Source organism: Ambystoma mexicanum, chromosome 9 (assembly GCF_040938575.1).
Source record: "Ambystoma mexicanum isolate Mex_15411 chromosome 9, UKY_AmexF1_1, whole genome shotgun sequence".
Taxonomy (NCBI): Eukaryota; Metazoa; Chordata; class Amphibia; order Caudata; family Ambystomatidae; genus Ambystoma; species Ambystoma mexicanum.
The window spans coordinates 1,542,289,045-1,542,315,447 of record NC_090931.1 but is presented as its reverse complement, the minus strand read 5'-3'; the positions used below and the strand labels follow the sequence as shown (position 1 = coordinate 1,542,315,447).

At 49.3% G+C, this 26,403-nt stretch overlaps 1 protein-coding gene across 1 annotated transcript in view; it reads right to left on the bottom strand.

The window, feature by feature from the left end:
* The window catches only part of LOC138489482 (zinc finger protein 154-like), a 355,232-nt gene that overhangs the window by 24,697 nt on the left and 304,132 nt on the right, over positions 1 to 26,403 (bottom strand). The window contains exon 7 of the mRNA XM_069617219.1: positions 21,924 to 22,022. Within this exon, the coding sequence (XP_069473320.1) occupies positions 21,924 to 22,022 (99 nt within the window). The remainder of the gene's footprint in view (positions 1 to 21,923; positions 22,023 to 26,403) is intronic.

Here is a 26,403-nt window from a genome sequence, read left to right as displayed (position 1 = left end):
TAGATAAGTATCAAGGAGGGTGGACATGGATATGGTTGAAAGTCATTGTTTTAACAAAACAAGAACTTTAAAGACGGGGAAGTGTAATGGAGGTGCTGAAATGAAGATGAGGTACCAACAACTGAATGAAGTAGGGGGCAGCCCCCCCCCCCACTTAAAGCCAGGCAGAGACATTTGTATGGAATGATTTAGTATGGTAAATGTGTGAAACTAGACTCACAGGGTTAAAAGACATTAGTACCTTTAATAGTGTTATGTGTATAAGGTCGAAAATGCTTTTATCATGGTTTAGTAAGTGGGCAATGTACAGAATGCATAGCATAAAAATTGAGTAGGAAAATTATACTAGTTTTTTCCTATACCCAGACAGAAAAGAACTCTGCCATTTTTTGTAACCAACAATGCCTTTAACTGAAAATGCCTTTATACAAGTAAAATAATATATTTGACTCGCTACAGACAGTGGCAGCATTGTCAACCCAGAGTTGAACAATTCAAGGTCGCAGTGGCCTGCAAAAAACCAGATAAGTGCTGAAAATAGACAGTTAATTGGGCCGTGTCTGGAAATTTAGCACTTCTCCTAGATTCTTCACTGGGCTTGTGTCGTCCTTTAAGGCGAACGGTCCAAAGCTGATGTGTTGCAGGCAGCTGTCTTGTCCTTTGTTTGGTTCAGAGACTCTCTGGCACTTCCCACCTAGGAAGCTTGCTGCAGAGCCTAGCAGGGCACGCTGTGTGCTGACCAATCTTGCAGCTGCTGGAGGGTCCTCTGGATTCAGCATCTCCCTCTGTTCCCTGGGAGATGTTTGGTGAGGGATCTTGCCTCCCTCTTGGAGGTCCTGGGCTTCCTTCACTGGCGGAAGATGTAATGCAGACTGTACCTTCAGCCAGGGTCCAATGATGAGTTCTTCCTTCTGCTTCTGGTGAAGCCTTCAGATCTGCCAAAACAGGGGCTTAGCCCACTTTTAAAGCCAAATTGACCACAGGGGTTGGTGTAGGCTAAGCTTACCTTAATGATCCAATCCTGGGTCCCCACCAACAATCTCCTGTGCGTGTGAGGTCATAACCAGAGTGCTTTGCAACAGGAAAAGTAAAAGGGGTGGAAACATGTACTACTAAGTCCCACACATCTTCCTGTCTTTTGTGGATCACAACGGTCGCTCTGGTTAATGAAGCTGAAGCTCTCTGTGGTTTTCTGACTAAAGTGTTCGGTCTCCCTTGAAGCTGCGGCGAGACCAGACTCTCTGGCTCCCCCAAACCACATTCTCGTATCTTCTGAATTTGGTCCCCACGCAGTGCCAGACATGACATTTTGCTGTCAATCAATACTGAGGGCAGAAGCTGCCTTCAGGCTGACACAGTACATATGAAAGTGTATTGGGGTTTCCAGTCTCCTTTGTTAGCCGCTGCAGCCAGGCTCCATGAGGCCTGTTTCAATTAAACTCGGATTAGTATGTAAATGCTGCCACCAGCTACAGGGATCAACATCCATGGAGCCTTTGTTAGTTAATTATGCTGGCCATTTGCAGGGGGAAGGTTTGGCCCTCCCCCTTCTGGAGATGCATCATGTACTCCACCTGTCAGATCCCAACTAAATATGATAGGGGGCAGGAGGACTGCACCTGTTGGCTGTCTCCACCCAGAGTACACGGGTATATGCGTACATCGTGCAGAGAGCATAGGAAAATGTGTGCAGATTAGCCCTACATATTTTCCTGAGGTTGATCTACCATGCGGATGGTCGAATTCCTCACAGGGACCTTGACAAGAGCAGGCTAGCTGGGGGCTGTATTCCACATCTAAAAGAATACTTGCCCAAGGAGGGAGATGCAAGAAAGGAGCAGGCTAACTGGGGGTGTGTGTTCCAAAACTAAAAGAACACTTGCCCAAGGAGAGGGGTGCAAGAAAGGAACAGGCTGGCCCAGAGCTATATTCCAAAACTAAATGAACAGCTGACAGGGAGCCAAAAAAGGAATAGGCTAGCTGGGGGCTGTATTCTAAAACGAAAAACATTTACCCAAGAATACAGATGCAAGGAAGGGACATTCTAGCTGGGAGCTGTATTCCAACAGACAAACACAACAGCCATGTTTTACACCAACAGTCCAGGTAGAACACACTCTCAGAAGTTGTCCAAACCTGCATACAAAAATTTAAGTGCAGTCTTTTAACGAACATACATCTCAAGCTCAAAAGGTTCCCGGCAAACACAACTCTCTACCAGACAGTCTTAGCAGATTTCAAACATAAGAACACAAGTGGAAGTTCAAAACAAGCATACTCAGCCATTTCTGTGCAATGTGGGTATCCAACAATAGACCTTTTTCTTTTTTTGCAACTGTGGAAAACACAAAATGCCATGTCCATGTACCGACAGAAGGGATCCCTAGGGAATGCACTATGGATCAGTTGGTTAGGGATATTTGGTTATGCTCCCCTACCCCCAAAGCCACCCAACACCTGAAATGGACTCAAGTGGAACCTTTGCAAAGAATGCCATGGAAGCCCCATTGCCCCGAGTAGAGTGTGCTCTAGGCTTGAAGGGCAGATCTCTCTTGGCAAGAGTGTAGCACATTATGATGCAGTTTACAATCCACTTTGAGATGGGCGATTTAGAGATAGGGTCCCTGTTAGGGTTGGTCCTTCGTCCTGTATGTGTGAGATGCTAGAACTGATGTCATCTTCAGATTGTAGGCTATGAGTGAGGAGTGTGAGGTTGGAATGTTTGGAGTTGAATTGGTTCTAACCCAGGCAGTTTGAATATGTGAGCCTGGGTGGTGAGAGCCAGTGGGCTCTTGTCCCTTGTTCCTCTTGATCTCTCAATTACCTGATGACATCTGATCTTGTAACTAAGAAGCCATTAAAGTAACCTTGAGAAGTACCTATCCAGAGTATCCTTGATGAGCGGACCCTATGGCTAACCAACAGTCACAACAGTCCCCTTCTCTACCAGCTGCCACTGAAAGGAAAAACTGGTTTGTCTTTCTTAGTGGTTTAGTTTTCTCCAGATAATATAGCTCTCCTCACATCAAGTGTGTGGAGGCTTCTTTCTGCCATGTTAGTGGGGCTCTGGAAGAAAGTGGGAAGTTCCATTGATTGGTTTACATGGAACTTTGAAATTAATTTAGGCGCAAACCTTGGGTGAGTGCGCAGGACCAACATATCTTTGTGAAACAAATGGGTCTAGGACTGAAAGGGCCTGTAGTTCACTAACTTCCTCTCGCAACCAGGAAAGCGCTTTTGTGAATGCTTTAAGGCTAGCCTTCTGCATGAGCTCAAAAGGGAGGTGCCGTTAGTCTTGTTAGAACCACATTCAGGTCCCATCACGGAGGTGTGTTGGAAATAGGGGGATTAAGTATTTTAACCCCCTCCATAAAAGCCTTGATTACAGGTATTTTCCACCACAAAACCTTTTTCTGAGACGTAGTGTAAGCTGAAAGTGCAGCTAAGTGGACTTTCAATTAATTGAAAACAAGACCCGAGTTTAGTAGGTGAGTCAGGTACAGGACAATATGAGTAGGAGAGCAGTCTATGGGATTGATGCTCTTGGAATTGCACCAGACGATGAAGCGCTTCTATTTGTTGGAGTAGCAATGTCTGGTGTTAGGCTTTCTTGCTTCTTTAAGTATGTCCATGCATGTTTGAGGAAGCTGGAGGTGTCGGAACTCTATGACCTCAGGAGCCAGGCCGCTAAATTGAGAGTTTGCGGGCATGGATGGAGTGTTTCTCCCCTGTCCTGGGACAGCGTGTTGTATGGGCATGGTAGCTTCCTGGGAGGGGAGACTGACATTGCCATTATATGAGAGAAACAGGGTTGGCAGGCCCACATGGGCCACCAGAATCATTGTGACTGGTTCGTGGTGCATCTTGTGCAATATCTTGTTGAGTAGGGAAGTCGGGGGGGGGGGGAGGCGTAAACAAATTTCCCTGACCATGTTCTCCATATACCATTCCCCTTGGAGCGGTTCTGCGGGTACCTGGAGGCGTAATCTGGGCATTGTGCGTTCTCCAGAGTTGTGAACAAGTCGATCTCTGAGAAGCCCCAGTCTGCGAAGACGTTGAGGACAATGTCTACGTGCAATCGCCACTCTTACTCTATGGGTAATGGAAAGTTGTTGCTGTGCACATCCGCCAGAAGATTGAGTTCCCCTGAAACGTGTTGTGACAGGAGGAACATCCTGTGTTTGAGAGCCCATTTCTATATGTTCTGAGCCAGTTTGGATAGCCCTGGAGAGCGAGTGCCCCCTTGCTTCTTCAGGTAATAAATGGGCGTGGTGCTGTCCGTGAGGACCAGGACCGTCTTTCCCCTGGGGTGTGTTTGAAAGGCCTTCCGGGCTTTGAATATTGCTAGCAATTCCAACAGGCTTATGCGGTTGGATGCTACTGCTGGGGACCAAACGCTGTGCGCTGTCTGATGAAGGAGGTGAGGGCCCGCACCCCGTCAGAAATGCGTCTGTGGTAAGAGTGGCTTCTACTGTGGGGGTGGTGAAGGTTTTCCCCTGCAAGAGGTTCTCCCATGACCACCACTGCAGAGAGAGAACAAGGGCTGCCGAGAAAACCACTAGATCGTCCCAATGTCCGCTGGCCTGACATCATTGGCTCGAGAGCCGCTCTTTCATGGGGCGCATGCGCAACCGTGTGTGTAGAACTAGATAAATGCAGGAGGCCATCATCCCTAGCAGTCGAATGGCCTTGCGTCACCTTGCGATTGACTACATAATGAGAGATCTGGAACAGCATGTTTTGGACCCTCTCGGAGGGGAAGACGAGCCAGTCTTTGGTCTGAATTAAGGCTCACAGAAATTGCTGGACTTGTCTGGGGTCTAGGCTGAACTTTTTCTTGTTGCTTGAGAATCTCATGTTCCGTACGAATCCCCTGATGTTAGCCAGTCATCGAGGTAAGGGTAGACCGGTATTGACCGCCTGCGCAGGTGAGCAGCTACTACAGCCAGTACTTTCGTAAACACCCTTGGGGCTGAGGCAATACAGAAGGGAAGGACCTTGAACTGGAAGTGCTTGTTCTCGATCATGAACCTTCGGTATTTTCTGTGCGCTGGCAACATTGAAATATGAAAGTATGCCTCTTTCATGTCCAATGTTGCCATGTAATCCCCTTGTACTAGCAGTAGGATTACTTCCTGCAGTGTTGTCATTCTGAACTGTTGTGGTTTGGCAAACTTGTTCGCTGGGCGCAAGACTAACACAGGGCGCATGGTAAGATCCTTTTTGGGTACAAGGAAGAACACTGAAAAAATACCCTTGTTTACCTGCAGAATGGGGATGACTTGTATCGCACACTTTTCTTGAAGGATCTCCACCTCTTGCAGAAGAATCTTCAGGTGTTCTGGCGATACGTGTCTCTATGTCAGTGGTCGATATCTAGGTGTTCGGCTGAGCCTGTTACACTAACCGTGGGCGATGGTCGTGAGTACCCACTGGTCTGAAGTGACCCCTCCCATGCATAAAGGAAAGATGTTATTCGTCCCCCGACCGGGGAGGCATGAGAGGGAACTCAGACTGGCAAGTCATTTTTGAGCGGCCGGAAAGCCTCTTGGTGTGGAGTTTCTCCCCCTGCCTTTGCCTCTACGCTGACCCCTTTGTTGGTTTTGACCTGAAGCAGGTGTCTTCCCAAACAAATTAGTGTCCTCCACTAGCTTGTTCATAAGGGAGGCCTGTGTTTCAGGATTAAAGCCTGAATTTGTGAGCCACATGTGCCTTTTAAGAAGGGTATCCTGGGACAGGGCCTGTCCTGCTGTTTCAGCTGCATCCAAGGTGTTCTTCAGGATGTTCTGATTGACCTGTCTCCCTTCCGTTACAATCGCCAGCATGCATGATCGTGCTGGTTCTGGCACTTCCTGCAGGCCCCCCCTGAAGTGAGTTCCAATGTATGTCATTTTAACTTGCCAGCAGCGTTATGGTGTTGGCAATCCTCATGGAATATGTGGCTGACGTAGTGATGCACTTTACGAGGGCGTATAACCTTTTAGAGTCCTTGTCTGGTGGTGCCTCAGCCGTAGACAAGGGCACTCCGGCTCTCTTCCGTGTAGTAGTGACTACGAGTAAGTCGGGAGTCGAATGGCCCCGGATATACAGTGGGTCAGTAGGTGAGGGGTCGAAAAAGCTTTTGTACTCGAGGATTAACAGCTCTTGTTAGAGATGGAGATAACAGAGGAAGCAAGGCATTTTTTGATTGAGTTAAGCAATGGTATCGCCTGACTTGTGGGGGGTTTCTCTTTTAAGTTGTCTTCTACACATTCTGTGTCCTGTACTGCCTCTTGTGTGACAATCTTAAAATGTTCAGCAGCCTTCTTCAGAATTGTGTTGAAGGCCATCTGGTCGTCAATGGGTGAGGCTTGCCTTTGATGAGGGGAGTAGGAAGGGCCCAGATAAAGGACGTCTGGATCGGGAGTAGGGTAAAGCCATGGTGTTTCCTCTGCCAACTGTCCGTCACACCAGTCTGTGCACTGGTTAGGTGTTTCCTCAAAGGGATTATCTCCCTGACTATAGGGGTCTTCAGAGACTTTTTCAGGGTCCGAAAATTCTAAAATCTCCTCCTGTGGGAATTGACTAGAGTTTTGGGACTTTAAAAAGAGTAGGGCAGGAATCCTCCTCCCTAGATCTTTTTGGGGTGATACATTTCTCTGAGAAATCAACAAACTTGGAAAGTTTGCCCATGTATCCTTCAAACCTATCTCTGGTGTATAGAGATGAACCAGAGGGGTCTGGAGGGGGGAGAGGCTCTTCTGGAGGACAGGAGTCATTTTGTGGTCGAGATTTCTCTGACATAGCCTTAGAAAGGGGCTGTGACCCATCCGAATACGCCTCTCGACGCTTGGACGTGTCTCAAGGTTTATTAGCCGCTGAAACGATGGGCGCGGACTCTCACGTAGTTCGGGCGGATCGGGTAGTTTTTTCGACAAGCCTGTAATCGTCGTGGTTTTCGACAATGCCAAAATGTTTGGGGCCGGCGTGCTCTTAGCAGGCGCGTCGGCGCTCTTGTGGTGTTTGGTTGAGACGTCCTTATGGGATGAATGCCCGGATGAATGCTGTGTCGACGGCACCGGAGAGGGCGGCCAATCATGAGGATCAGTGGCCGTCAGTAAAACTTTCGACGGGCCCGTTGGTATCTTCTGCTTCCTCAACGAATCCGCCAAGGAATCTAGTGGGGTTGGTGTTTTTCTTTAAGTGGTGTGCCCCTATCGCCAGGATGTTGTCTCCCCATAGGAGAACCAGTGGCCTGCCTGCCGGAGCCGGACACTTTGGGACCTGATGGTTCCGCAGATAGGTCAATGGCCACCACATTGGAGCCAGGGCTGCCACTTGATTCCTCGTCACTCCAGGCGCCTGCAGCAACGGGGGAACCACTCTCGGTCTGCATGGCGTAGGCCGCCCCACCGATTTGTCCGTCAATCTTTTAACATTTTTGGATGTAAAAGTCGGCAAGACCCACAGGACGGCTCATTGTGATCACGAGGCAGACACTTGTTACACCTTTGGTGAGTGTCCTTCCACGGGTATTTGCCGCTGCAGGAAGGGCAAAATTAAGGAGTCCTCTCCATAGCTGAGGTGAGAGGCGACAGCAAGACCAGAAGGGAAAAGGGGTGGGGGAGAAGGAAATCCATTCTACAAAGAATCAAAACCCTGGGGCCCCACTCTCCCTACTGTATAGGCCTGGCTGGAGTGCTAAGGCCACACGGTTGACAGCGTTGGAGCACGCGTGTTTAACTAGCAGAAGGCAGAATTCAGAGTCTGAGCTCCTGCTCATACAAGCCCTTAAATGCCTCGCTCGCAGGTGCATAACGCTCCAAGGATGAAACACTAAAGTCACACATTGTGACACACAATTCAGTGCCTTAAAGCCCTGATGATGGACTCAGTCCGAAATGCATTGGAATTCTAAATGTTGGCACTGAATAGTTAGGCACACTTCATACCTCATTAATTAAAATTAAGAAAGTGGACCTACCAGAATACAGATTGAATTGAAGTCTGCTTATTTATTTACGATTAACCAATCATTGATTTGAACCTACTAGCAAATCTGGAAGGAGAGCAAAGAGTGAGCACACCCAGAAGCAGATTATGTTATGGTTCTTTCTTTGATTCATGATTAGTGACCTTGTGCCGAGGCAACAGGATGTGCTCCGACAACTTCACGCTATTATTAGTTTGTACTTGGAATTACGCAGCTGTGCCCACCCTCAACCTTTCTGACTTTAGTCTAACACATCAACCATGGGACAGCCTAAAGGCCAATGCCTTATCCCAGTCCCTGCAGGGTTTCCTGAGTTTGCCCTATGCTAGTACTCCCTCAACGAATTTATCAATGATGTTTAAAGTGTGGGCTTGTAGTTTCTCAACCACTCCTTTCCCTCGCTCTCTCCTTCACACTCCTTTCCCCGATTTTTGCTTCCTTAATCACTACCACCTTTCTCCTACTTCCTCTCACCTCTACCTTCTCCATCACCTCTTCTCACTTCCTATTCCTTTCGATCTCCCGACTCGCTCCCCTCTCCCCATCTCTCTTCTCCGTTTCTTTCCACTCCCTTTCTCATACACTTCTCCCTTTATCATTTCTCTCCTCCACTGACTTCTTCTTCACTCTAACCTTCCCATATACATATCCAACCCACTACTACCCTTCTTGCATCTCTCCTGCCTTCTTGCCTCCCTCTTCCTCACACACTTTCTATCTTTTACTCTCCACTATCTCCTCCTCCGCTCACCCTCCACCTCTACTACTTTTTGCACCTCTCTCCACTACAACTCGCTCTAACACTAACACACACACACACACACACACACACACACACACACACACACACACACACACACACACACACACACACACACACACACACACACACCTGCTGCACTCCTATCCAGTTCTGCCACAGACTATCCAGCACTCCACTCCTCCTTCCATCCTCTGCCTTATATCTAGGTCCACCTCTACCCCTCCTGATCTCATCAGAGCAAGCACCCTTTCGCTCAGTGTTACTCCTACGGGTCTTTTATACTGGCAACTTCGTTTCTTCCCTTCCTCCATTGGGTCAACGTCCTACATTACTCTAGAGCCCAATCTAAACTTGCCTTTTCCTCCAGGGTTGGGTCGTCACAAGGCACCACTACATAACCCCCCTTAACTCCACCCCTTTTGGGTGTGCAGCCTTTCGAAGAATGGTCTCCGTTGTTGGAGCGGCGGATGTTGGTTCAGAGCTTGTTCTCAGCTGGGTGAGTGGTGTTGCTTTCATCTTTGAAAGGCATCAGAGTTTGAGTCTGTGTGGTGCCATCTGCTTTCTTCAGCAGTCCACTGGGCTCTCCTGGTATTGCATTGCGACAAGGTTCTTGAAGTTCTGGAACAAAGCACAGAGAACCCAGGCCAGAATTGAGGGTGCAAGGCATTAGGTAATGGTACTAGAATCATCAAGCACATAAAGGATTCAGAGTGTGACTAATCCAGAGATGTCATCACATCTCCCCGATCGGGAGCCCCTTCCCATGAGGCCAGGGTTGTGAGGCCGCTACACGACAGTCCCCCTGGAGGTGGGTCTCAGTGGGAGGATCTCATAGGAAGAGACCTCCCCTCTGGAGTCAAAGTAGAGCATCTTGGGAAAACGCGGTATGACACCCCTCAACCAACGTCCTCATATCCCTTACACCCCACCTCTCTCTTACACACTTACATGTACGTCTTCAAGACTAAGAGCTACACACCTACTGCGACGAGGCAGAGTAGGACTGACTGGACTAACACCACCAAGAGAGACACTGAGATGAAGAGGAGGTGCAGAGGCATGACGAGCATTCCAGGGAATTGGGAAGAGCAGCCTAGATCCCATTATCCATTACAGATAAAAAGTAAAGAAGGACTCACATGGTAGTCAGCCCCTTCCCGGAGGTACCGCAAGCGAGGAGGACGTCCCACTTGGGAAGCAGACAAAGCTGTTGACAGGGAAGCAGAAGGAGTATCCAGGCGTTCTTACCCGGTCTGCCATGCACAGGAAGACCGGAAAGCAAGGTCGACAGGGGTCTGGCCGAGAGAAGCCACCAGACCACATGGTCACTGAAGGACACACAGCCCTCCCAAGAAGAAAAGCTGCATAGCTGCTGCGAGCTCTGTGAAAGCAGGAGCAGAACGAGGAAAGTCGGAGACCTCGGAAGAGCCACAGAGCGGCAGAGAAGATCCGGAAGCAACCCAGAATTTAGAGGGGCTGCATGGGTCTTAGAGTAGAGATGAACAAGATAAACGTTGTAACAAGGGTTTGGGACCCAGAAATAACACAGAGAACCTGGGACCATTATAATACCTGGCAGGATAGTGAACAGGGTTAAAAGAGAACAAGATAGAGTGAAGAAAGCTAGGTCTGGGACCTGCAACCTGAGGAGGAGAAAATCCTCATCGCTCATCTTTGTGGCAGTACCTGGCAGGGTAGTGTACCAGGTCTGCCCAGAATAAGCTACTAAAGAAACCTGGTCTGGGACCCACAACAACTGCTGTGTTAAGCCTGAGAAAGGCCAGTTGAAAGGGAGACATCTCCCCTGATATTGTGAACTGTGAAAGCCTGAGACAGGCCAGGGTAAAGGAAACATCCCCCTGGTATTGTGAACTGTGAAAGCCTGAGACAGGCCAGGGTAAAGGAAACATCCCCCTGGTATTGTGAACTGTGAAAGCCTGAGACAGGCCAGGGTAAAGGAAACATCCCCCTGGTATTGTGAACTGTGAAAGCCTGAGACAGGCCAGGGTAAAGGAAACATCCCCCTGGTATTGTGAACTGTGAAAGCCTGAGAGGTCAGGGTAAGGGAAACATCCCCCTGGTATTGTGAACTGTGAAAGCCGGAGAGAGGTCAGGGTAAGGGAACCATCCCACTGGTATTTGTTACGCTCACCTGGTATCCAAGGGGGCGCCATACCATACTGGATGGAGGTCTAAGCACTATCCTGGACCCCTCTCTGCTTGGTTATGTGCCAGATGTTGGGTAGAGCCTAGAACAAGAGAATGAAGGTTAAGATACTGGTTCTGTGATGGGTGGACTCCCACCTCCCTCTGGTCCAAATCCCCTCCCTTGGGGTTATTGCTCACCTTAGGTTTTTGTGCGTTGAACTCTCCGTCCTGTGTCTCTGTGCAGGGACGCGTGGTTGGTGCGGGCGTTCCGTGGACCTAGTTGCTTCACTGGTATGTGTGCCCTTATGTCGGGTCCAGACCGGCTGTGACTCCGACTCTGCTTGCTGTCTTCCAGGTGAGTTATTGATGCGCAGAGCGTTGCACTGTTTATTGGTGTTAATTGCTAACCTGTGTTCTCTTCTCTTCTTTGTACAGGTTGCGGTGATGTTTCAGAGTGATGAGCGATCGAAGCGCTGCTTGCCCAGGTAAGTGCTTTGTTAATGCTGACCTTGTTCCTTCTCCCTTGCAGGTTGCGGTGAAACCCAGAGATGGGCGAGGTAAGAGAAGCGCAGGGTGCTGCCAGGACTCGCTGCTTGCCCAGGTAAGAATTGTTATTAATGCTGTCCTTGTTTCTTTACCTTTGCAGGTTGCGGCGAACTCCAGAGATGGGCGAGATAAGTGAAGCGCAGGATGGATTCAAGACTGCTTACTTCACAGGTAAGTGTTCTTGCTTGCTAATGCTGTTCTTGTTCTTCCAGGTTATTAATGGAATCCAGATCTAGGGCTTCAGGATCGGGCCGTCGGAGAAGCAGATGAGCAGGAGCTGGACACGGTGAGCATTACGCTGCAGGAGTGCAGAATAACGCGAAGCGTGTTCTGCTGTTTGGGTGTGGTTTAAATAGCCCAGGTAAAGTAGTTCCAGGCCAAGTAGTTCCAGGCCCAGCCACACCCAAAACACTAGACCGCACGGCTTGGTTCTAAAGAACTGAGCTGTGTAATAGGCCTCCATGTTGGATTAAGGTCCAAAACTGGTATTCGCCAGGACTGACTCCATGAATGTTTCTGATGGAAATTTTAAGGCCCTTGGGGCCAGTGTGAAGGGCCTTAGCTCCACTGCTGCCAGGGGGCTGTTATACCTGAGGGGGTCAGGGGCATGGATCGTGATAGTATTGTGAACTGCGAAAACCGGAGACAGGCCAGGGTAAGGGAAACATCCCCCTTGTATTGTGAACTGTGAAAGCCTGAGAGAGGTCAGGGTAAGGGAAACATACCCCTGGTATTGTGAACTGTGAAAGCCGGAGAGACGTCAGGGTGAGGGAACCATCCCCCTAGTATTGTGAACTGTGAAGTCCTGAGACAGGTCAGGGTAAGGGAAACATCCCCCTGGTATTGTGAACTGTGAAAGCCGGAGAGACGTCGGGGTAAGGGAACCATCCCCCTGGTATTGTGAACTGTGAAGTCCTGAGACAGGTCAGGGTAAGGGAACCATCCCCCTGGTATTGTGAACTGTGAAAGCCGGAGAGACGTCAGGGTAAGGGAACCATCCCCCTGGTATTGTGAAATGAGAAATCCTGAAAGTGGTCAGCAAGAAGGGAGACCTTTCCCCAGGCGTTGTGAACTGTGAAAGCCTGAGCGAGGCCAGGATAAGGGAACCAATCCCCCTGTTACTGTGAAAGCCTGGGAAAGGCCAGGGGAAGGGAGACATTCCCCCTTTGTGTTGTGAACTGAGAGAGCTTAGCCAGAGCAAGCAGGAAAAGGGAGAGATTCTCCTAGTAATTGAGCCAGCAAGGAAAAGCAAGCCAGTGATCCAGGGGAAGGGAGTCATTCCCCCTTGTTAAGGAACTTGTAACCAGAACTGTACCACCCAGTCCAGGAGGAGGGAGTCATTCTCCTGGATCGGGGAACTTTAACACATCCATCTAGTACAGTTACACGTGTAAGGGAGAGAAGAGTGTTGGCATGGGATTGTTTGTTTTCAAAGACATCCTGACCGACCATTGGAACTTTAGATGAGGCAGGGAAACCCCTCTCTGAGATAGGGAAATGGCTTTTCTCTTGATCTTTTTTGGCTAATAAATATCTACAGCAATCACCATGCCACACGTGTGTCAGTCTCCTCCTCCTGCACCCTTAAAGGAGGTTGGGCCCTCCCAACTCCTTAATCCCACGGCTGGGGCAGGATTGGCTCTGGCATAGTACCTGGTAGGTATGTGATTTCCCCCTTGCCCCATCATCACAGAGTATTCAATGCTCACATACTGTGGCATTTCATAATCTACACACTCCTGGACTTTTGAGTACATCAAGCGTTGTAAATTCGAAACTCTTGTGGACTTGATGAATGTTTTTTCACGCAACGATTAGATCCAAAGCATTTAAAATAAACTGCACTCAGGAAAATTACTAAGGCTGGAAAAAGGGCATAGGGGCCTTCTCAAATGGAATACTGAGCATATTAGAATGTATTCCAGAACGTAGGCAATATACAGACGACATGTTATACAGATGAGGATTTGAAAACCAATTAGACAAGGTGAATTTAATCGTAAAAAATCTTCAAAGTGACATCCATTTTATTTCAAGATATTAAAAAGGTAGCTGTTCGGGAGGATACATTTTTAGGGTTCGCAAAGTGAGATGAGGGGAAGGGACACTGCTTAAAAAGGTTAGAAGAATTGTGTGCACTCTGGCAGCTTCAGGCATTGCTGGGTTTACTGAACTAAGACTGTACATATTTAAAGACCTATGCAGCATTCGAAAAACCACTTCATCCATTAGCAAAAGTGAGTTACCATCCATCAGACGGGAAAGCAGCCCCACGCATGCATATATGCACATGTTCTTCAGCACACTTGCAAACCAATAGCTCACAGCACTCCTCTTCAAGTCAGGACCAGTGATAAAGTAAAATGAATTTATATGCAAGGTTGTCCATTTTTTTAGCATATCATTCACATGTCTACACAATACCAGAACAGAAGCACACCCTTGAAAAAGGAACAGGCTATAGTAAAGGAAGAATGGGCTCCACACCAGAATACTCAGCTCAGCTGGAAGAAGCAACACAGTGGCAACAGAATGACTGTTCCTTTACTGCTAGTGTCCCGCACAGCTGAATTCTGAAGTGGGAGGTAAAGGTCATCAGAATTACTGTGGGTGGACTCAATGGGCTGTTACTCAGGCTATTCCTGTTATGCAGTACCATTAAAAACCAGTGCTAAAGCAGATGTGTGATCTTGAAGGGACCTTACAATCCGAAGCAAAAGTAGCAGGGCCAGGCATATCATGGTTGATGTTTGCATAGGTAGATTACACTGACGATCTGTAGATCTCAAATTGGGAGAACGGCAGAGTTCGTCAGAATTGGACTCAGTCAGACGTCCTGTGAGCGGTAATTCCGCTGTGGTAAATCTGACTCTTTACCTCCACTTTACCTTCCACCTCGGAACTGGGCTGTGTGGGAAACTGGCAGTTAAGTAACAGTAATTCAGTTGCCACCATTTTATTTTACTGTATGGCTGAACTGAGACCGAATGTCTTTAAATGCCAGGACATAAAAGCAAAGCATTTAGGGTAAAGATCAGCCCAAACAGCAGAGTTGCATGGTCCTCTACTGACAATCCAACAAGCTGTGCCACACAACCCCACACTTCTGGTCTCTGATTCAGGATGTGTCGCTATGGAATACGGATTAAAAGATGGCAAAGGAAATCAATGGCCTCTAAACAGCATTGGCAGATCATTTGTAACATTAAAGACATAAATCTGCTTGTTTGGGTTACACACACTAAGGAATATAGAACGAAATATATGCGCAAGGGGGCCAATGTGCTGGACTAGTCCACCAGACTACAAGATATGCGGTGGCAGCTTTACCACCAATTGGTGAAACTACACAAGCCTGCCTAGAAGCAAGCTGCCCTAACCCAGACGGATTCCACAACACATGCACATACAATCATACGCACTATTCCCAAAAAGATTAGAGACTCACTTCAAATGGTATTTCTGGACAAGCAGGATAGGTTCAAATAAATATCAAAGTTGCAGGACAGCATATTGCTAATTGCTCAACATGTTTGCAGACCAGAGTGGATGATAGAGGGAAGCTAAAAGAAGCTCCCCGACTGAGGGCAGCAAGGCCATCCGAAACTGTGCCCGTGGACATAGGTCCCTTGACAGCAAGTGCCTGCTCACTGTAGTGCACTCATATACAAGATACAACGGGATCATCCCAGAGGGAGAGAAGGTGGTTTGGAGGAGAGGAAAGGAGGCGGGAGGGTGGAAACAGAGGATGTTGGAGGTGAAGACAAAGGGGGAGGGAAAGAACAGTATCTGGAGGAAGCAGCAAGAGAAGGCGAGGATGAGGTTCTAAAAGAACAAGAGAGGAGGTTTTAAGATAACAAGATGGGATGTGGTGTTAAACACCACAAGAACATTAAAGACCTGGAGGAAGCGGTGGTGAAAGAAGAGGAAAAGGTGGTGAAGGGGCTGAAAGAGCAGGAGGAGCTGGTGGCAGATCGGGTGGGGGTGGTGAGAGACCAAATGTTGATCCAGCTAGACACCTCAAGAGGAGGGGGGGATAAAGGAGATGAGGCAGTGTCAGACCAGGCCTAGCCAGTAGGGAGACCAAATGAGAAGGTCCCACAAGAACGTCACATGCCTAGTGGTGATCCAGCCAAACACCTCAGGGGGAAGGGGGATAGATATCAATGAGATGAGGCAGTGTCAGACCAGGCCTAGCCAGTAGGAAGACAAAATGAGAAGGTACTACAGGAATGTCACATGCCTAGTGGTGATCCAGCTAGAAATGCATCGGAGGGACAGGGCCTCTGTATCCTTGGCCTTTACTGCTTTTTATCGTGTGTTCTGTTGTGTTTTCCGCGCAGGAGTTCATGTGGGACTCCTGGCGGTGCAGCTCTCTCTTTTGGTTTGGTGAACGGACCCGTGGGATACCCTTAAGGCACCCATGGGTGGGGGGTACAACCCTGTGCCCCTAGTGTATGTTTTTGGGCACCTGTGGGTGGCCCGCAGAGCAGGGTATGGGCTGGTGGCAGCTCCATACTGAATTTGACAGGTGCGCAGAGTATCCTCCATTTTGGGATACCCGGGCCCTGCCATTGGGATCAGTTGATTCCTGATGGAAAACAAACTGGCCCCTGTGGCCTCTTGCTTTCTATTACCTATTACCTTGTTTTCCCAAAGTCCTGGGAAGCCCTGACTCTGTCCCTTCCCCCTGACTGCCTGTTGGGTGGAAGTGCCATATATGGTGTTGTTGTGAAGGCCCGGCCAGACTAGCTGGAGCCTTCCCAGTGATGTATGTTGTGGGTACCTCCTGTGTGTGGGACCCGGGTGGATAGAGTGTGTGACGAATATGCATTCTGTGTTGTGGATGTCTAGTATCTGGTGGTTGACACAATGACTGAGACAGCCCTGCCCGAAACCAGTATGAATGCAGTTGGGAGTGTTGAATGGCTCGGTACTTTTCCCAATACACATAACTTGTTGTGAGTGTCTGGAGAGAAGTGAATGGTCTGAATACCTCGTGTGCCCGATTGGCTGCCTGCCTGCATGAATGCCCTTAGTCGTGATTGGATGCTTGAGTGTGACCCAGTGGAATGAATGGGAGATCAACAGTATATCTGGGGACCTCTCACTGCTAGGAATCGTGTTCAGAAGCTGAAGTCCACTACGACGAGTAACTGGAGTAACTGAAGCTTGACCTTGAAGCCCTGCTGGACAAGAAGAATTGTTGTGGCTCTCCTTCACAATCTGAAAGCTGCTGTGTCTCCAAGGACTGACTCAGAGAGGACCTGGTAAGGCGCCCTCTTCCCAAGCTACGAGGGACCATCGTGCACCAGCTGATCTTTGCCAAAGCTCCCTGGTAGACAGACCGTCGACAGGCTGCCGACCCAAGACGGGGACTGCCGCGGAATCTCAAAGAGAAGCACCCGGACTGTTGTCCGCCACTGTCGACGACCGCCCGTAGCCGCCGTGCTCCCGTTTGCCTAAGAACTTCAATTGATCATCGGACGCTCTTGTCTGCATCGTCGCCCGCTTTATCCCGCTGGAGAAGGCCTGACCGTTGACGCGGCGAGGAGCATCCGCCGGTGGGCTTCTCGTCACCTAAAGACCACAGAGACGCCGACGACTCGACGTCCTTGCTGGGCCACAGTTCTTCCTCCTCTCTTTGTGGACCAGAACTATCGTCACCGTGGTGCCCCGCACGCCTCTTCCTTGCAGGACGCCAACGCTCCGTCGTCGACGAGCACCGCTAGGAACGAAGCTGCCACTTCACCGCCATAGTTCAACCTGTTCTCCGTCGGATGTTCGATGACCCGTGACTCCTGCCTTAAAGGGAGGGCACTCAAGAAAGACCGTCCATTCCCCGACACCGAACGCTGAGTTCCTCGACGCCTCTCGACGATCCGTGGCTCCTGCTTTAAATGGAGTCACTCAAGAAGGATCGGTCGACGCATCTTTGGAGAACTCTACTCCACCAGGTACATTGGGGGGGTAAAACCTTAATAGGAGGAAATAAGGCTATTGAACAATATATGGACTGGGCTTGTGCTATATATCTTTATTTTACAGGTTGCCCAGGTGGGGGGGATCTCCACACAGAACTGTGCCTAGCGGTAGGGGTCAGCATTCTGCCTATTGTTTCAACCATCTTGCGTTCCTTCCTATCTCTATTGCTGGTTTCCTCGTTATTGATCTGTGTGACATTTTAACCGTACAGTTGATGCACTTTAATGAGATCGGATAACATTGGTGGTACCACTTTAGAATTGTATATATTTATCATTGCTGATTTCCGAGTACAAAGTGCGTTATTGTGATCGTGTACATACCGTTGAATATTAATTATATAAAGACTATTTTCAGTAATACAGTGTGTGGACATTCCGTTGTGGGGGTTCGGGGGCTACACTGTACTTAAGAACCAGCCCGCATCACCTCCCGAAAAGCTAGGCCTTGATTGCTCGTCCATTGCTACCAATAGAGAATCTTGGCTGGGGTCCTCTGTGCCTCTCCTCTACCATATAGAGAGCGGAAGTACAGACACCCCCTACCAGTCTTTACAACACCTCAGGGGCAGGGGATAGATATCAACGAGAGGTAGTGTCAGACCAGGCCTAGCCAGCAGGAAGACCAAATGAGAAGGTACCACAGGAACGTCACATGCCTAGTGGTGGTCCAGCGAGACACCTCAGGAGGAGGGGGATAGATATCAACGAGATGAGGCAGTGTCAGACCAGGCCTAGCCAGCAGGAAGACCAAATGAGAAGGTACCACAGGAACGTCACATGCCTAGTGGTGGTCCAGCGAGACACCTCAGGAGGAGGGGGATAGATATCAACGAGATGAGGCAGTGTCAGACCAGGCCTAGCCAGTAGGAAGACAAAATGAGAAGGTACCACAGGAACGTCACATGCCTAGTGGTGATCCAGCTAGACTCCTCAGGAGGAGGGGGATAGATATCAACGAGATGAGGCAGTGTCAGACCAGGCCTAGCCAGTAGGAAGACAAAATGAGAAGGTACCACAGGAACGTCACATGCCTAGTGGTGATCCAGCTAGACCCCTCAGGAGGAGGGGGATAGATATCAACGAGATGAGGCAGTGTCAGACCAGGCCTAGCCAGTAGGAAGACAAAATGAGAAGGTACCACAGGAACGTCACATGCCTAGTGGTGGTCCAGCTAGACACCACAGGAGGAGGGGGATAGATATCAACGAGATGAACCAGTGTCAGACCAGGCCTAGCCAGTAGGAAGACAACATGAGAAGGTACCACAGGAACATCACATGCCTAGTGGTGATCCAGCTAGACCCCTCAGGAGGAGGGGAATAGATATCAACAAGATGAGGCAGTGTCAGACCAGGCCTAGCCAGTAGGAAGACAAAATGAGAAGGTACCACAGGAACGTCACATGCCTAGTGGTGATCCAGCTAGACCCCTCAGGAGGAGGGGGATAGATATCAACAAGATGAGGCAGTGTCAGACCAGGCCTAGCCAGTAGGAAGACAAAATGAGAAGGTACCACAGGAACGTCACATGCCTAGTGGTGGTCCAGCTAGACCCCTCAGGAGGACGGGGATAGATATCAACGAGATGAGGCAGTGTCAGACCAGGCCTAGCCAGTAGGAAGACCAAATAAGAAGGTACCACAGGAATGTCACATGCCTAGTGGTGATCCAGCTAGACCCCTCAGGAGGAGGGGGATAGATATCAACGAGATGAGGCAGTGTCAGACCAGGCCTAGCCAGTAGGAAGACAAAATGAGAAGGTACCACAGGAACGTCACATGCCTAGTGGTGGTCCAGCTAGACCCCTCAGGAGGAGGGGGATAGATATCAACGAGATGAGGCAGTGTCAGACCAGGCCTAGCCAGTAGGAAGACCAAATGAGAAGGTACCACAGGAACGTCACATGCCTAGTGGTGGTGCACTAGGCATGTGGCGTTCTTGTGGTATATGGGGCATATGTCAGGGTGATTAGGGAACAGAGGAGTGTTGTTGGAGAGCCAGGTATGTATGTATTGTTAGCAGTGCACCCGCAGCCATGCATGATGAGATATGCAGCATGGACAGTGTTAAACTGTGCTGGGTTGGTCGCACATTAAGAATTGTGGCACAACGAGTTTCCCGCTTTGAACTCACTGCCTGTTGCTGTCACAGGCCAGACATATGATATGGGTAGTATTTTCAGCTTGAACCTGTTTCCACCTTCTCTTCCCAATAAGACATGCCTTGCAGGAAGTATTCAAGTCTGAGGTCACTCACTGCTGCTCTGCCCGGTGAGACATGCAATACAATCAGTGTTCCTGCTCAATCAGGCGTACAGTGCAGGCAGGTTTTGGGGATAAGGCATTTTCCCTTATGCTCCACCTAAAGACATGCAGATGCGGCCAGGGTTCCAGGATCAGGCTGACTGCTCTGCCTGATTAGACATGAGTTACAGGTATTGTTCATGGATTCGGACCACTCCCGCTGCTGTGCCCAATTACAGAGGTATTCTTCCTTTCCTCTCCTTCCCCCAGAAGCTCACTGTCTCCAGAGCTCTGGTTCTCTCTAGGCTTGACTACTGCAACAGCCTCTTTTTAAACCTGACTGCCTCTACTCTCCATCCTCTGCAACTCATTCAGAACAGGACTGCAAGACTTGTCCTTGGCCTCAAGCCCAGGGATCGAATCTCTCCAGCACTGAAATCTCTCCATTGGCTCCCAGTGGCTGCAAGTATCAAGTTCAAGACCCTCTGCATTGTCCTCAAGGCCTTCTGGGGCCTGGGACCAAAATATCTCCAGCTTTCTCTTCTGAAGTATCTTCTACTCAAGCTCTTCACTCCTTCACCTCCAACATCTTGAGGTTCAGTCGCTTTTCCAAGCAACGAAATGGGGCAGATCTCTCTCTTCGGATGGCGCTTCCCTCTGAACAGCCTCCCTGCCCCTCTGAAACTTGAGCAGAACATCTCTGGTTCTGGAAGCAGCTCAAGACTTTCCTCTTCGCTTCTGCCTTCTCTCTTCCCTGCTGATCCCCTGTCTGATACTGCACTGGTTACTTGCTACCCTCTGAACCACAGCCCAGGTCCCTGCCCTCCCAGTACCCTGCACTTGGGGCTGTATCTTCAACCCTACAACCCCCCTGGCTGCACTATCACTTGCTATCTGCACTTAACCCTGCACTGCCATCTGCTGGCTGCACCTTTTTTTATGTTTAGATCCAATGTTCTGCACTTGCTCCTCCTCCTCTTCCCCTGGCACTGTTCCCCTTTCTCCTGCACTTGCGTGATGTCACTGGGCCTAGTAAGATCGTTGTCTTGCCCCTCCTCCCCTGCCTCATCACGTCTTGAAACACTTGTGTATAGGCGTGCTACAAATGAAATATCATGTATCACACATGTGGTACAGGTAGTGTTTCAGGATTAGGCATGCTCTCGGCTACCCTGCCCGATCAGACATATAGGACAGTCAGCACTGCACATTGAGACTCAATCCCATTGCTCTATTGGATAAGACATGCTGCACAGACAGCACTGCACACTGAGACTCAATCACATTGCTCTATAGGATAAGACATGCAGCAAAGACAGCACCGCACATTGAGACTCAATCACATTGCTCTATAGGATAAAACATGCAGCACAGACAGCACTGCACATTGAGACTCAATCTCATTGCTCTATAGGATAAGAAATGCAGCAGAGACAGCGCTGCACATTGAGGCTAAATCCCATTGTTCTATTGTATTAAACATGCAGCACAGACAGCACCACACATTGAGACTCAATCCCATTGCTCTATAGGATAAGACATGCAGCATAGACAGCACCGCACATTGAGACTTGATCCCATTGCTCTATAGGATAAGACATGCAGCATAGACCGCACCACACATTGAGACTCGATCCCATTGCTCTATAGGATAAAACATGCAGCACAGACAGCACCGCACACTGAGACTCAATCCCATTGCTCTATAGGATAAGACATGCAGCATAGACAGCACCGCACATTGAGACTCGATCCCATTACTCTATAGGATAAGACATGCAGCACAGACAGCACCGCACATTGAGACTCGATCCCATTACTCTATAGGATAAGACATGCAGCATAGACAGCACCGCACAATGAGACTCAATCCCATTACTCTATAGGATAAGACATGCAGCATAGACAGCACCGCACATTGAGACTCAATCCCATTACTCTATAGGATAAGACATGCAGCACAGACAGCGCCGCACATTGAGACTCAATCCCATTGCTCTATAGGATAAACCATGCAGCAAGGGTAGAGTGCCATTCTTTTTCGATCACTCCTGGAATTGTGCCCGTTTGGAGAAGGAGTGAACCCCTACGCCATGTAGTTCAAGGTCTTGCAGGTGAGCAGGTGTGCTCATAAAGTGAGCAGACTAACACAGGGAAGCACTGCCAAGTAGCATTAAGAGTACCCACAGGATTGGCTATCCAGGAATACAGTGCAGGCAGAAGGGACACTGAGCTACTTTAATCAGATTCGTCTTTTGCACTCACCTGCAGGACCCCAGGTCTCCAATTCATGGGGCTCCATGGAATAGGCGTCCGGTTGCTTTTCAACACACTTGGTATCGATTTCTGTGTTAAGCTCATATCCTAAAATCACATGGAGAGAGCAGTCCATTAAAAAAAGGCACATTAATACCGCGTATTGACATCCGAACAGAAAAAGGGAGACCTTGTAGAACACTGTCTGCCCGGTTCTGTTTTCTACTCAATAAAATAGGGCATGCGGACATGATCTACAGACAGTTACCAAATAGTTTCTCAGAAACATCGCCAAATGAAAAAGTGCAGAGAATGGGTTTCTTTCATTTACGCTAGTTGCAGAAATGCGCTCCTCACCTTATTCTCAAAGGGGCAGGGGGCTTGCTTGCCCCCCTTGAATACATTAGTGTCAAATCTGTAACAGGATTTTGGGGTCCGGCCTGGCATTCCTCTCTAGCACTTCCTGGACAGAACCCCAACAGGGACCCTAGCGGAGGCATCTCACTTCCGTTCTCTAGACTGCTCCCAGAATGCACCTCTAACTGGACAGCAATACAATAATCACATGAGTTTGTTCAGGTAGTGGTGGTCCTGAGAGCATAAAGGGGGACACCAAAGCTTTATTACTCTTAACACCTTATTTGTGTTAAATATTTCTAACATGCAACCTAACCTCGAGGGGTCGCAAGGTGCTGCTCTTTGTTAGAGATCAGTTATAGAACTACCCACAAGGTGCACGAGTGAGCAGATAACGGCAGGATGCTGGGATTGGGAGTAAATACGGATAAATCCTGGTTCTGGACAGTGCACGAGTGAGCAGATAACGGCAGGATGCTGGGATTGGGAGTAAATACTCGCTAAATCCTGGTTCTGCTGGACAGTGCACGAGTGAGCAGATAACGGCAGGATGCTGGGATTGGGAGTAAATACTCGCTAAATCCTGGTTCTGATGGACAGTGCACGAGTGAGCAGATAACGGCATGATGCTGGAATTGAGAGTAAATACTCGCTAAATCCTGGTTCTGCTGGACAGTGCACGAGTGAGCAGATAACGGCAGGATGCTGGGATTGGGAGTAAATACTCGCTAAATCCTGGTTCTGCTGGACAGTGCACGAGTGAGCAGATAACGGCAGGATGCTGGGATTGGGAGTAAATACTCGCTAAATCCTGGTTCTGCTGGACAGTGCACGAGTGAGCAGATATCGGCAGGATGCTGGGATTGCGAGTAAATACTCGTTAACTCCTGGTTCTGCTGGACAGTGCACGAGTGAGCAGATAACGGCAGGATGCTGGGATTGGGAGTAAATACGGATAAATCCTGGTTCTGGACAGTGCACGAGTGAGCAGATAACGGCAGGATGCTGGGATTGGGAGTAAATACTCGCTAAATCCTGGTTCTGCTGGACAGTGCACGAGTGAGCAGATAACGGCAGGATGCTGGGATTGGGAGTAAATACTCGCTAACTCCTGGTTCTGATGGACAGTGCACGAGTGAGCAGATAACGGCAGGATGCTGGGATTGGGAGTAAATACTCGCTAACTCCTGGTTCTGCTGGACAGTGCACGAGTGAGCAGATAACGGCAGGATGCTGGGATTGGGAGTAAATACTCGCTAACTCCTGGTTCTGCTGGACAGTGCACGAGTGAGCAGATAACGGCAGGATGCTGGGATTGGGAGTAAATACTCGCTAACTCCTGGTTCTGCTGGACAGTGCACGAGTGAGCAGATAACGGCAGGATGCTGGGATTGGGAGTAAATACTCGCTAACTCCTGGTTCTGCTGGACAGTGCACGAGTGAGCAGATAACGGCAGGATGCTGGGATTGGGAGTAAATACTCGCTAACTCCTGGTTCTGCTGGACAGTGCACGAGTGAGCAGATAACGGCAGGATGCTGGGATTGGGAGTAAATACTCGCTAACTCCTGGTTCTGCTGGACAGTGCACGAGTGAGCAGATAACGGCAGGATGCTGGGATTGGGAGTAAATACTCGTTAACTCCTGGTTCTGCTGGACAGTGCACGAGTGAGCAGATAACGGCAGGATGCTGGGATTGGGAGTAAATACGGATAAATCCTGGTCCTGGACAGTGCACGAGTGAGCAGATAACGGCAGGATGCTGGGATTGGGAGTAAATACTCGCTAAATCCTGGTTCTGCTGGACAGTGCACGAGTGAGCAGATAACGGCATGATGCTGGAATTGAGAGTAAATACTCGCTAAATCCTGGTTCTGCTGGACAGTGCACGAGTGAGCAGATAACGGCAGGATGCTGGGATTGGGAGTAAATACTCGCTAAATCCTGGTTCTGCTGGACAGTGCACGAGTGGGCAGATAACGGCAGGATGCTGGGATTGGGAGTAAATACTCGCTAAATCCTGGTTCTGCTGGACAGTGCACGAGTGAGCAGATAACGGCAGGATGCTGGGATTGAATACTCGCTAAATCCTGGTTCTGCTGGACAGTGCACGAGTGAGCAGATAACGGCAGGATGCTGGGATTGGGAGTAAATACTCGCTAAATCCTGGTTCTGGGGAACAGTGCACGAGTGAGCAGATAACGGCAGGATGCTGGGATTGGGAGTAAATACTCGCTAAATCCTGGTTCTGCTGGACAGTGCACGAGTGAGCAGATAACGGCAGGATGCTGGGATTGGGAGTAAATACTCGCTAAATCCTGGTTCTGCTGGACAGTGCACGAGTGAGCAGATAACGGCAGGATGCTGGGATTGGGAGTAAATACTCGCTAAATCCTGGTTCTGCTGGACAGTGCACGAGTGAGCAGATAACGGCAGGATGCTGGGATTGGGAGTAAATACTCGCTAAATCCTGGTTCTGCTGGACAGTGCACGAGTGAGCAGATAACGGCAGGATGCTGGGATTGGGAGGTAAATACTCGCTAAATCCTAGTTCTGCTGGACAGTGCACGAGTGAGCAGATATCGGCAGGATGCTGGGATTGGGAGTAAATACTCGCTAAATCCTGGTTCTGCTGGACAGTGCACGAGTGAGCAGATAACGGCAGGATGCTGGGATTGGGAGTAAATACTCGCTAAATCCTGGTTCTGCTGGACAGTGCACGAGTGAGCAGATAACGGCAGGATGCTGGGATTGGGAGTAAATACTCGCTAAATCCTGGTTCTGCTGGACAGTGCACGAGTGAGCAGATAACGGCAGGATGCTGGGGTTGGGAGTAAATACTCGCTAAATCCTGGTTCTGCTGGACAGTGCACGAGTGAGCAGATAACGTCAGGATGCTGGGATTGGGAGTAAATACTCGCTAACTCCTGGTTCTGCTGGACAGTGCACGAGTGAGCAGATAACGGCAGGATGCTGGGATTGGGAGTAAATACTCGCTAACTCCTGGTTCTGCTGGACAGTGCACGAGTGAGCAGATAACGGCAGGATGCTGGGATTGGGAGTAAATACTCGCTAACTCCAGGATCTGCTGGACAGTGCACGAGTGAGCAGATAACGGCAGGATGCTGGGATTGGGAGTAAATACTCGCTAACTCCTGGTTCTGCTGGACAGTGCACGAGTGAGCAGATAACGGCAGGATGCTGGGATTGGGAGTAAATACTCGCTAACTCCTGGTTCTGATGGACAGTGCACGAGTGAGCAGATAACGGCAGGATGCTGGGATTGGGAGTAAATACTCGCTAACTCCTGGTTCTGCTGGACAGTGCACGAGTGAGCAGATAACGGCAGGATGCTGGGATTGGGAGTAAATACTCGCTAACTCCTGGTTCTGCTGGACAGTGCACGAGTGAGCAGATAACGGCAGGATGCTGGGATTGGGAGTAAATACTCGCTAACTCCTGGTTCTGCTGGACAGTGCACGAGTGAGCAGATAACGGCAGGATGCTGGGATTGGGAGTAAATACTCGCTAACTCCTGGTTCTGCTGGACAGTGCACGAGTGAGCAGATAACGGCAGGATGCTGGGATTGGGAGTAAATACTCGCTAACTCCTGGTTCTGCTGGACAGTGCACGAGTGAGCAGATAACGGCAGGATGCTGGGATTGGGAGTAAATACTCGCTAACTCCTGGTTCTGCTGGACAGTGCACGAGTGAGCAGATAACGGCAGGATGCTGGGATTGGGAGTAAATACTCGCTAACTCCTGGTTCTGCTGGACAGTGCACGAGTGAGCAGATATCGGCAGGATGCTGGGATTGGGAGTAAATACTCGCTAACTCCTGGTTCTGCTGGACAGTGCACGAGTGAGCAGATAACGGCAGGATGCTGGGATTGGGAGTAAATACTCGCTAAATCCTGGTTCTGCTGGACAGTGCACGAGTGAGCAGATAACGGCAGGATGCTGGGATTGGGAGTAAATACTCGCTAAATCCTGGTTCTGCTGGACAGTGCACGAGTGAGCAGATATCGGCAGGATGCTGGGATTGGGAGTAAATACTCGCTAAATCCTGGTTCTGCTGGACAGTGCACGAGTGAGCAGATATCGGCAGGATGCTGGGATTGGGAGTAAATAC